Here is a 13352-nt window from a genome sequence, read left to right as displayed (position 1 = left end):
TTATTGAGATAGCATCCGTTGCTTGCAGAGGATCATCAAGAACATAGAAGCATCCTGTGTGAGGCAAGACGATAATGCAGAGCGATGCCCCTGGGTACATGGCACATGGGCACAGGTCACCTCCTCTGTGAATTTGGACTGTGCATTGCCAGAAAAATATGACAGTTGTGTCATAGGTTGCTGACCACTGTGCTTGAAGCTGTGGTTCATCTGAGGAGGTCTGCAGGGTTAACGCATAGCAATAGATTTTTCAATATTCAGACTGGACATTTTTTAGTGTTGGGGTGTAATGTTTGGCTGCACAATTGCAATTCCCAATCGAAGCCAGGATTTTAACCATGTCTTGGAACAATGTAATTACAGACCAGGTCACAATAACATTTTTGACACTTTGGAGCCAAGTTAGCTGGACTTTGATTCCTTCTGTGTCCAAAATACACTTCACTATTGGAGAAAACTCCTTCTCAAGAATGTAATAATATTGGATCAGAGTCCTTCATGTCACTTCTAACCTGTAGTGTTTTGTAGGTCCATGAATGCATTGTAATATATTGAGTAAGAATCCTTTTCCCTTTGTTCACTAATAAACAGAAAGCCGTCGACGACAAGTTCTGTGCTGTAGAAGAGAAGGAAAAGGAGGTTCAGCGCTTGAAAATGATTATTCGGGAGAGAGAACATGACGTGGAGAGGCTGAGTAATGTTCTGTCTGGGAATGAGGAGACCATAAACGTATGTTCTTCTCACAGTATTGGTGGTACTTGTGTCCTTTATACTGTTCTACAAGAAATCTGTCCATATTAGTGGAAAATCCTCACTTTTCTAGCTATTTTAGTTTACAGATTGTGAGAGAGATTTAACACATTTGTTTTGTCTAAGTTCTAGGTACTTGTTAGCAAGTTTTGTAATAATCATCTTAGGTAGTACAGCAAACAGGATTTATAAATGTTTCAGTCTTCATGGCAATAGACTGAAGAATACCTAGAATGCCATGTATTTATTGTAATCTTTCTTTACAGATCCTTTCAAGCTTTTAGCTTTGACCCTAAAACCATAAGTAGCACCACGCTATAAAGTCTGTGCAATGATAGAAATATGGAGTGCAGTATAATGTTGTCTCTAAAGTCAGGGGGTTCTGACAAGGTCCATTTTAATAGCAGAAAATGATTCTACCAAAGCAGTCTTGGTTTCATTGCAACTGAAGCCATGATTCTATTGTAAAGAGAGAAACTGAGATAGAAACTAAATGGACATACACCCTGCTATAAGTAAGTGAAAAGCAATAGTGCAAATAAATAACATGGGGGAATGAGTAAACACTGATCGTAAGAGGCATAAAAGCCATCCCACCATTGCCAAGGTGTACCCAGTCGGGACAGTCCTAATTTCTAGTATTATTGTAAAGAAAGCCCAGATGTAGCACAAAAAAGACTAAAGGGAACCTATCAGGTCCGATAACACTATTAACCTGCAGAAATAGTTACTCTTCCCAGCCACCATACTGAAAGTGCGGCATTCGGGAGAAAATTAACTTTATTCCTCCCTGGAGTCACCAGCTGTCAGTCATACAGGCGTTCCACAGTGGCTACAGTCATCGCTCAAAGGCACTTTGACTGACAGCCGGCTCTGCATCAGTGCCAAACCACCTGTCAATCAAAGTGCCAGGCGTAAATACTGCCTCAGATGAGAGTACTATTAAACTGAAAGGCGGCAGCTACCAGGAGGAATAAAGTGAATTTTTCAGTATGGTGGCCGGTCTCCTTCATAATGCTATTAGCCTGCAGATAAAACCTGTATCTGCAAGTTAATAGCGCTATTTGACCTCACAGGTTCCCTTTAAGGCCTCACACTTCCGTCTTTCACCTCTCGTCACAATCCGTCGATTTTTGAGTTTTCAAATTTGCATCCTGCATTTTCTCATAGACTTGTATTAGCGACGGATTGTGAAGGATGGCCTCACGTTTCATCTGTCGTGCACTGGATCCTGCGTAAAAAAAATGGTCCATCGGGCAGAGAAAATGTTCAGAGGAACGTTTATTCTGCACGTTGGAAAATTGGTGAGCGACGCATCCTGCGCTGCCCGACACTGGCTACAATGGAAGCCTATGGGCGCAGGATGTGTCACTGACTGTGAAAAGCAGGAATCCAGCAACGGGTCCCGCCTTTTCAAACTGAGCATGCGTGGAACAATTTTCCGTCAGGGAAATTCTCTCTCGCTCGCTCTCTTTCTCTTTTTACTATTGATGCTGCCTATGCAGCATCAATAGTAATAAGATATAATGTCTAAAAAAATTTAAAAAATCGCTATATTCTCACCTACCGAAGTGCCGCGCAGTGTCACCGATGCTCCCGGCAGCCAGCGTTCCTAGTAGTAAATTGCGAAATCTCGCAAGAAGTTGCGGTCTCGAGATTTTGCAATGTAGTACTAGGAACGCTAGCTGCCGGGAGCATCGCTGCGCGGGAACGCCGGTAGGTGAAAATACTGCGATTTTTTATTTTTTTTTAGCCTGGTTTGTGTTGTGTATGCATTTTCACAGCAGGGGGGAAACGCCGGCCTACTTGTCTGAGGAGCAGGTATTTCAGACAAATTATAAAACTGATTATTTCTCAAGTTACAGCACCCAGAACTAAAAGAGCCACCTTGTCAGAATGCAGCATTACTGCTGCACAAGGTGGCTCTTTCAGTTTGAAACGACTGGGGGGGGGGGGGGGGATTTGACAGGTTCCCTTTAAATGCAGCTAATAATTTTGTAGACTAAAGCCTCCCATACACTTTAGATAGCTTCGGACGAGCAATGATTTAGCAAACCGTTAGATCAGCAGCAAAAGCAAACAGATTTTTAGGGTGTATAAAAAGAGATAAAATCCCGTGATCCCAACATGTTGTTACCCCTTTATAAGTCACTGGTGAGGCCACATCTAGAATATGGGATCCGGTTTTTGGCTTCACATTATAAAAAGGATATTCAGAAGTTAGTTCAACTAGATTATTACAAGGGATGGAAGGCCTCTCATATGAGGTGAGGTTTGAGAAGTTGGGCTTGTTTAGCTTAGAAAAAATTTGTCTCAGAGGGGATCTCATTTACCGTACATGTATAAATATGTGTGGCCAGTACAGAGGACTGGTGCATGACTTACGGTATTCCTTCCAAAGAATATACTGAGGACTAGAGGGCACGTAATACGGGTGCAACAAAGGAGATTCCAGCAGCTAAATGGGAAAGGGTTCTTTACAGTTAGAGCAGTCAGACTGTGGAATGCCTGACCACAGGAGGGAGTAATGGCATACACTACAGTGGCATTTAAGTTTGGATGCTTTTCTCACAACAAATAGCATTATGGGTTATAGATATTCTAGTGATAATGTATACTTGGTAGAGGATGGTTTTTCAGCCTACATAATTATGTAAATTATCTGATTGAACAACCAGATTATCTTTACGCTGCCGTTTATGGTTAGGAGATCCTCTGATGTATTAACATGCATATGAATTGAAATGTCGGTGTGCCCTTAACAAGTTAGAAAGAATACATGCATTTTAGAGTTTGGACAACCTGGTGAAGGCCAAAGATATGGAACTGGAACAGATATCTGCTGCTTACAAAAATCTACAGTGGGTAAAACAGGAAACAGAGGAAAAGTATGTGTCTTGTCTGAATGAGAGAGAATCTATTATTCATCAGCTGCAGAAGAACCTTCAAGAAAGGAGTGAAGAAATTCAGGTGAGAATTTAAAATGTGTATCACACTATAAGAAGCTTATAGATTTCTGATGGAATTTGGTAAAGTATACACTAAGCCTAATTGGTTGGAATATTCAGCCAAACCTTATGTGCATACCCCAAAAAATGATGAAGGACAGCATCCAATCCAGGTGAAAAAACACTTCTTTTATTGTACAAGTGCAACGTTTCAACCATCAAAGGTCTTTTTCCAGATGCTTGAAAAAGACCTTTGATGGTTGAAACATTGCACTTGGCACAATAAAATTAGTGTTTTTCACCTGGATTGGATGCTGTCCTTCATCATTTTTTTGGGTATGTACACTTCCACTTTGGTCCGTGGGACTAGGACGGGCATCCCATTGCCAGTTGTGCTGTCAGCTACTCTCTGAATTTCAAACCTTATGTGCATGTCATACAGCCACACAATGTGCATCCTTTCAGAGGGTACCCAGGACTTTAAGGGGTTTTTATTTTATGGGGCTTAGAACTTACAGAGAGGTAGTTGCTAACTACCTGCTTTTTTGCCCTGTGACCATCTGTTCTGGCTCACTCCTGATAGCGTTTTTTTCCGGCTTTTTTTGCCCTGTGACCATCTGTTCTGGCTCACTCCTGATAGCGATTTTTTCCGGTGACATCATATCGACAGAGCACCTCCTTCACTTCTGCTTTACTCTGTCCAGTGGCTGTCACTGCTGATGTCATGCTGATTGACAGCCGGCTCACCGTTGCCTAACCGTGGGAAGCCAGCTATTGCTAAGCTTGACATTTGCAGTGATGCTCCATCGACAGACCAGAAGAGAAAAAGCTGCTCTGTTCACCTGAGATCAATGAATCAGGAAAATTGTCGCCTTATCTAGTAGAGATCGTCATACGGCAAAACAGGAGGTAGTTAGCAACTACTTGCCAGTAAGTTCTTAGCCCCATAGCTAAACCCCCCCCCCCCCCTGAATTCTGGATATCTGTTTTAAAATGATACTGTATAAAAGCTGTGGGGGAACAAAAAGCACACAAGACCATCAGTGACATACTGTTAGTTACAAAGAAAAGTAAAAGGCAGGTTCTTACCCGTCCTGGTTGTGTGCAGGTTCTTACCCGCCCTGGTTGTGTGCAGGTACAACTCCCATGGACACCTGATATCAGCTGCTGTGTCTCTTTGCTGGGGATGATCTCCTCCAGGGTAGTTGACCAATTTGGACGATAATATGATATCAGGCTGCGCTGCCGTAATGAAGAATCCTTGGGACCAAGATCAGTTAAACGGTTTTTATTTTCCACAACGCGTTTCAGTGCTGGACTAGCATCTTTTTCAAGTGAAAAAAACTATTGCATCAATATGATATGATACTGCAGACACTGTGCCCCCTGAAAGCAAATGTGGCTCCACTGTGATCCCCTGCATGTAATAATCACATCCAGTACCCCTTAAACTGCTGCACACACTGCGCAACACTTACTTTACCTAAAAGCAACCAAACTACCTCCTGATAATATCAGATCCACATTATGCTTCCTAAAAATAGTCGCACACACTGTGACCCCCAAAATAAGTAATACAAAGCATTGTGCTTTATCACCCAAAAAGATCTGTACACTGGGACACCGGAAATAACATTATAAAATAAACAATATTATGCACAATGCCTCTTGACAAGAAAAGTACTGTTCCTCCTGACAGAAAAAAAGATCACTATTTAAGGCCTCCTAAAGGAAAAAATATGCACTGTTTCCACTGCGCCTGAGGCCGCCATTCTGCACATTTCCCCATGAGTCATTCATGGCACATGTATGGCAGATATGCACACAAAAGGTTGAATCTGAGCTTGTGCTGTATAGTGTGGGTATTGGCTGTGTCATACAGCTGGCATCAAAGTCTGTTCTGTTCTGCTATTAAACTAACTCTAGTCCCAGCAGTTTAACCCCTTAGATATTGCTGTCAATTACAGCAGCATTCAGAGGTTGTTAATAGGGGTGTTCCTTCTGAAGCCCATTGGGTCTACTTGCATTATGATTGCTGGGTACGGATGGCGCTGTCATGGCAGCCTGGGGCCATGGCAGCTGATGCTGGGCTTCATAGCAGATGACTAATTTTAAAATAAATTGCAATATTACAGTATTGCACAGCAATCTAGTGATCACAAGTTAATGTCCCCTAGGACAGATAACCAATAGAAAAAGTAAAATGAAATTACAAATATTTTTAAATGTAAAGAACCCCACATGTAAAAATGTAAAACACAACTCAACCTTTTCCTTGAATGTTAATTTTTTTTTTTTTTTTTTTTTTTTTTTTTTAATTTTACGTATTTGGTTTCACTAAAAGCATGACTGCAGTTCTGAACTAATATATCATCTACCCAATACAGTCAACACTAAAACAAACTAAATAGTTGAAGTGCCAGAATAGCTTTTCTTAAGAGAAATAATTAAATAAGCTATGATTGTAAAGTCATGTGGACTCCAAAATAGTCCACATAAAGACTACAGCATGTACCTTAAAGGGGTTGTCCACTACAAGGATAACCCATTCTCGTACCCCACGCTTGGCCCTGATAAAATAATAAAGCTTATATTCGCCTCCCATGCCGGCGCCGTCCCCTCAATGTCTCTCTCTCTCCCAGGGCTCCCATCCGGTTGTTGTAACATATGCCCATGCGCCCAATCAGTTCTCATGTCACATGTCGGCCTGTGTACAAATTGAACATGATGAGGAGGTCCAGGCTGCAACTGATCTCTGACTTCCTCTTCATTTTCAATTCGTATGAAGGCGGGGACAGTAACGCCAGTGCTGATTAGGCGCCGACGTCAAGTGTCACAACACCTCAGGGAGAGGGAGTACTGACGCTGCTCAAAACCACATTCAAGAAGTTTATTAACCCTTCAGATGTTTAACAGGAATTAATGGAATGTGGAAGGAAAAAAATAAACATTTAACTTTTTTCCACAAAAATGTAAATTATGACCCAAATTTTTTTATTTTCGCAAGGATAGCAGGGGAAAATGGACTCAAAAATTTCGGCAGAGCTCTTGAGGTGACAGTACAGCACAAACTCCCCATAAATAACATCATATTACAAACTACACCTCTCAGTGAATACATCTAAGGGTGCAATGATTATATTGACACCACAGGTGTGTCATAGAATTTTATACCATTGAAGAGTGAGCAAAAAATACATTTTTACCACCAAAATTTGGGTTTTAGCCTCAGATTTTACATTTTCACAAGGGAAAATGGGTAAAAAAATGCCACCAAAATTTGTCACACAGTTTCTGTTGAATATGGAAATAAATATAGCAATTTTTGATTTTAACGAAAAAAGCAAAATTGATCCCACAAGGTAATAGATAAGTGTTAGTAAAAGGTAAGAATTTAAAACATAACATATAATGAACCATTTTAAAAGGTACCAAGACACAACAAAACATATATAACTGGAGCCTTATCAAGACCTGCCACACAACCCAACAGGCTCAAGTAAGGCATTAATTGTTTGTACTAGACTACGGTATTTATGTCAGTACCACTGACGTGTAATGACAAAAACTAGTAGGGTGTTACAGACCCAAATTTACATTGAAATGGCCTCACCCAATTCAGGTTATTCTTAGGACCTCTGGCAAAGGTTTTTCAAACACTCACGTGGAGCTGCAGGCACCCATCCTCTTTGTAGTTGTCCATATCATGGGTTGAAATTATAGATGCCAGCTAAGAGTAATCCGCAGTTGCGGATGCAGTGAATCAAGCGAGAAGATTATAGGGACCCCCGCCTAAATGTTATAATTAGCAGTAGATACACATCCAGACATGGATTCCAAATGCAATATATGGTGGTAAGGTTCTCATCCAGAAATGGATGCTAAATATGCTATATGTTGGTGAGGTCCTCATCCAGAGATGGATGCTAGATGCACTATATGTTGGTTAGGTTCTCATCCAGAGATGGATGCTAGATGCATTATATGTTGGTTAGGTTCTCATCCAGAGATGGATGCTAGAAACACTATAGGTTGGTTAGGTTCTCATCCAGAGATGGGTGCTAGATGTACTATATGGTGGGGAGATTCTTGTCTAGACATGGATTCTAGGTGCATTATATGGTGGTGAGTTTCTCATCCAGAGATGGATGCTAGATACATTATATGGTGGTGAGTTTCTCATCCAGAGATGGATTCTAGATGCCCTGTATAATGGTGAGGTTCTCATGCAGGGATGGATGCTAGATGCACTATATGGTGGTGAGTTTCTCATCCAGAGATGGATGCTAAATGCATTATATGTTGGTTAGGTTCTCATCCAGAAATGGATGCTAAATGCACTATATGATGGTGAGGTTCTCATTCAGAGATGGATGCTAGATGCACTATATGGTGGTGAGTTTCTCATCCAGAGATGGATGCTAAATGCATTATATGTTGGTTGGGTTCTCATCCAGAAATGGATGCTAAATGCACTATATGATGGTGAGGTTCTCATTCAGAGATGGATGCTAGATGCACTATATGGTGGTGAGGTTCTCATGCAGAGATGGATGCTAAATGCACTATATGTTGGTGAGGTTCTCATCCAAAGATGGATGCTAGATGCACTATATGGCGGAGAGGTTCTCATCTAGAGATGGATGCTAGATACACTGTTAGTGATGAGCGAGTGTACTCGTTGCTCGGGTTTTCCCGAGCACGCTCAAGTGACCTCAGAGTATTTATGACTGCTCTGAGATTTAGTTTGCATCGCGGCAGCTGGATGATTTACAGCTACTAGCCATGCTGAATACATGTTGGGGTTGCTAGGGAATCCCTACATGTAATCAAGCAGGCTAGTAGCTGTAAATCATTCAGCTGCCGCGATGAAAACTAAATCTCCGAGCAGTCATGAATACTCGGAGGTCACCCGAGCGTGTTCGGGAAAACCCGAGCAACGAGTACACTCGCTCATCACTATACACTATATGTTGGTTAGGTTCTCATCCAGACATGGATGCTAGATGCACTATATGGTGGTGAGGTTCTCATCCAGAGATGGATGCTAGATGCATTATATGTTGGTTAGGTTCTCATCCAGACATGGATGGTAGATGAACTATATGGTGGTGAGGCTCTCCTTCAGAGATGGCTGATAGGCATTCATCATCACCTGGGTACTCAGGGCTACACGAACCATACTTTCCTCCACACTACGGGACAATTCTTTCCCAGTGAGCCTGAGCATCCAGCTCTGCACATAGTTCTCTGCCTTTTAACTCAGGGCTACATTAAACACACTTTACTCGGTCTCCCATGACAGCACTATGGAGAGAGGGGATCCGCCCTTCAGGGACAGGAAACCTACAGATAAAAGGGCGGTACCTCTCCCTCGCATCAGTTGGTTTCCTGTCCCTGACAAGGGAACCTCTCTTCGGACGGTACCTGTATGAAGACCGATGGACCGGGACCGGGCGGTCGAGTTCCGGCAGCGAGGAGGCTCCTGCCGCGGCTTGTCCGGCTCCCGAAGCCGCCACCGCTGGGACCGAGGGGTCCTTCAGGGTGAGCGAGGGGAGAACGCCGCCGAATCTAAAGAGGAAGGGGCGCTGGATCACCGGAGCTCTTGTGCTGACAAGCGCACACTCCGGGTGTACAAAGATGGCCGCCGCTCCGGAAATGCGGCAGGACTTCTGGGTCATCGCCGCGCGCATGCGCGGTAATATCTTCTCCCTGGGAGGACGGCAGGAACCGGAAGTGCGGCAAACGCCGGGGGATTGGCGCTGGTTACAAAAAAGGGAGATTGTGCGCACATGGGTGTCGCACTTTCTCCCTGTAACCATGGAGGACAGCGATCCACAGGAGCTGCAGCCAGGACAGCAGCGCCACACAAAGAGCACCAGGAGTGGATCTAGCAGCCGTTCCACACAGCGCAGCAGATCCGCTGCGAAGACTGATACTCCTTCTCAAGGACCTTCCTTACCAGGCCCGAGTCCCCCTCCAGAACCGGTACCTGCCTCCACATCCGAGTGGTGAGTGATCTTCGTGAATGTACATATTTTATAATGGGGCTCCCTCTTCTCCCTTACTAGGGTAAGAAGAGCTTGGAGAAAAGGAAAAATAGGGTCTGCCCTACCTGCAACAAAGCTTTACCAGTAACCTGGGAGAAAAAGCTTTGCAAGTCATGCATCCAGCGCTTACTATGTGAGGAGACCCCCGACTTCGCTTCTGAACTTAAAAATGTAATCAGGACTGAGGTTCAGAATGCCCTTCTATCCTCCAAAAAAGAGGTGAAGAAGGTGAAGGAGTCGGTACATTCCCACTCGGCCCGATCATCATCTGAAAATGCTGATTCGGACAATTCAAATTCCCCCCTATCCTCTTCTGAGGAAGAGTCGGGCCGACATTGTTTCCCACTAGAAGAAGTAGATTCTTTAGTGAGAGCAGTTAGGGCTACTATGGGGGTGGAGGAACCCAAACCTGACAAAACCGCCCAGGACGTAATGTTTGGAGGTCTGGGACAAAAAAAGAGAAGAACTTTTCCCCTAAATCCTAATGTCCAGACATTAATTAAAAAAGAATGGGAGAAACCGGATAGAAGAAATTCCTCGGTACCCTCCCTTAAAAGAAAATATCCCTTCGAGGATGAGGCTTCCTCTTTCTGGGATAAGGCACCAAAACTAGATGTTGCAGTAGCCAAAGCCTCGAAAAAATTTGCGCTGCCGTTCGAGGACATGGGTACCCTCAAAGACCCGTTAGATAAAAAAGCGGACACTTTTCTTAAGGGAGCATGGGAATCAGCTGGGGGTAGTCTGAGACCTGCAGTGGCAGCTACTTGCACTTCCAGATCCCTAATGGTGTGGATCGACCAGCTGGAAAGCCAAATTAAAGACGGGTTACCCAGGAATAAATTGCTGGATTCGTTCCCTGCAATGAGGGCAGCAGCAGCGTTCCTGGCGGACTCCTCGGCGAACTCTGTACGCCTAACATCTAAGGCCGCCGCTCTTTCCAACGCTACCAGAAGAACCTTGTGGCTAAAGAGCTGGCCGGGAGATCTACAAACAAAGTTAAAATTATGTTCTATCCCATGTGAGGGAAACTTTTTATTCGGAGAAACCCTGGATGACATCCTCCAGAAGGCGGGAGATAAGAAAAAGGAGTTTCCAAATCTGGGTCCGACTCCTTTTAAACAGTCCTTTCGGAGCCGCAGATTTTTTCGCCGTAGACCCTCCAGAGAGCAGAATAAGTGGGAAGAAGGAAGGAGAAGGGATAGGGGTTACCTCTTTGGCAACACCTCCCGTGATAAAAAGCTCTCCAAATGACATTTATCCTCCGGTGGGAGGAAGGCTAACATCATTCCTTCCCGCCTGGAAGAAAATTTCCAACAACATCTGGATCTTAAATACAATACGGTACGGTCTAAAAATAAATTTTGTCTCTTTCCCTCCCCGGAATTATGTAATAACAAAAACAAGATCCTCAGCAGCAGAACAAGCTGCATTGGAGGAAGAAATTATTTCCCTTCTGCAAAAATCGTTGATCCGGGAAATATCTCCTCAGGAAATAGGAGAAGGTTTTTTCTCCCCTCTATTTTTAGTACCCAAGCCCGACGGGTCCTTTCGGACGATCATAAATTTAAAAAACTTAAACAAATACGTCGTAAATTACAAATTCAAAATGGAGACAATAAGGTCCACTATAAAGATTCTTTTTCCGAACTGCTACATGGTTGTAATAGACCTAACCGACGCATACTACCATGTGCCCATCCACGATCAATCCCAAAAATTCCTCAGGATGGCAGTCTCCATAAAAGGTCAAATCAGGTTTTTTCAATACAAAGCCCTTCCATTCGGGATTTCAATAGCTCCACGTATATTTACGAAAATAATAGCGGAAATGATGGCCCACGTGAGGGAACAAAATATACTAATAATCCCTTACCTGGACAACTTTCTTATCGCAAGCAACTCAGCACAAAGTTGCAGGGAAAAGAGGGACCAAGTGATGACCATCCTGACGGACTTGGGATGGCTTATAAATGTAAAAAAAATGTAAAAAAATCGAAATTGGAACCCTGTCAAGTACAAGAGTTCCTAGGACTAACATTAGACTCTCGGGTCCAAGTATGCCGACTTCCGGGTCCCAAAAAAGACAACATATTGTCCATGATAGCGCGAACGTTACACAATCCCTCAATGACATGACTCTAAGGAGAGCAATGTCGCTTCTGGGCTCTCTGTCCTCATGCCTACCAGCGATACCCTTCGCACAATTTCACACAAGAGAGCTTCAGTGGCACATCCTGGAATGGCAATTGTTACTAAAAAACAAATTGGAAAGCCGGCTCATCCTAGATTCATCAGTTATTCATTCCCTTCTTTGGTGGGGAAAAGATCAAAACCTGTCAAAGGGAGTCCCTTGGGTACCAAATATCTCTCGGATAATAACAACCGATGCGAGCCCCAGAGGGTGGGGGGCCCACCTGGGGGACAAAGTAGCCCAGGGAAATTGGTCAGATCAAAAACTATTAGCATCCTCAAACCAAAAAGAACTTTTGGCGGTATATCATGCTCTTCTATTTTTCCTAGCCGACATTCAGGGACACCATGTCCAAATTCTTTCAGATAACAAAGTGACTGTAGCCTATATAAACCACCAGGGGGGAACAAGGTCTCGTTCACTAATGAGTTCTTCAGCCAAAATGATCAAACTGGCGGAAGAAAACTTACTATCCCTCTCGGCACTACACATCCAGGGTTCAAACAACGAAAGGGCAGATTACCTGAGCCGGACTCAGTTGAAACAAGGCGAGTGGTCCCTAAACCAATCCATCTACAATCAGATCACAAAAATGTGGGGGACACCAACAATAGACCTGTTCGCCAATTGCAAAAACAAAAAAGTAGGCAAATTTTGTTCTCTAAGCCCAGAAGGGAATCCCCAGGCTCTGGATGCTTTTCTGATTCCATGGACACACAAACTGGCATACGCTTTTCCGCCAACCATTCTGATTCCGGCAGTCATTCGGAAAGTCAGAGAGGACAAAACAAAAATGATCCTTATTGCCCCATTCTGGCCAAAAAGGGCATGGTTTTCCTGGCTAAGGATGCTATCGATATCAGACCCGTGGGTTCTACCGGATATGCCAGACCTTCTACATCAAGGACCAGTCTTCCACCCACAGGAGTCGAACCTCCATTTGACAGCCTGGTTTTTGAACGGGGACTATTAAGAGAAAGGGGTTTCTCGGATAACTTAGTGGCTACGCTGTTAAAAAGTAGAAAACCCATCACTACTAAAATATATGGGAAAACATGGAAGAAATTCCTATCTGTCTCCAAGGTAAAGATCCAGGATGGGCCTTCAATCCCTAAAATCCTTGAGTTCCTACAAAAAGGTCTGGAGCAGGGGTTGGCAGTCAGTACTCTTAAGGTGCAAATAGCCGCTTTAGGAGCTCTATATAACCAAAACATTGCAGCTAACCCTTGGATAATAAGATTTATCAAGGCGATTACAAGGTCAAAACCCTTAGTTATTCAAAAGATACCCTCATGGGACCTAAATTTAGTTCTTTCAGCATTAACGGGCCCTCCATTTGAACCTATACAAACGATTCCCATAAAAACATTATCACTCAAAACTATTCTCTTAGTAGCATTAACATCTGCGCGC

The 13352-nt window shown here is 43.4% G+C and overlaps 1 protein-coding gene across 2 annotated transcripts in view; it reads left to right on the top strand.

Annotated features, from left to right (window-relative positions):
- The window catches only part of PDE4DIP (phosphodiesterase 4D interacting protein), a 1987893-nt gene that overhangs the window by 202836 nt on the left and 1771705 nt on the right, over positions 1-13352 (top strand). For both annotated transcript variants that reach the window (XM_077276217.1, XM_077276216.1), the window contains 2 exons: positions 592-729; positions 3541-3720. In XM_077276217.1, the coding sequence (XP_077132332.1) occupies positions 592-729; positions 3541-3720 (318 nt within the window). The remainder of the gene's footprint in view (positions 1-591; positions 730-3540; positions 3721-13352) is intronic.

The sequence above is a fragment of the Ranitomeya variabilis genome, chromosome 8, assembly GCF_051348905.1.
Source record: "Ranitomeya variabilis isolate aRanVar5 chromosome 8, aRanVar5.hap1, whole genome shotgun sequence".
Classification (NCBI taxonomy): domain Eukaryota; kingdom Metazoa; phylum Chordata; class Amphibia; order Anura; family Dendrobatidae; genus Ranitomeya; species Ranitomeya variabilis.
Note: the sequence above shows the minus strand (reverse complement) of the source record. Positions and strands in the feature narration are given on the sequence as shown.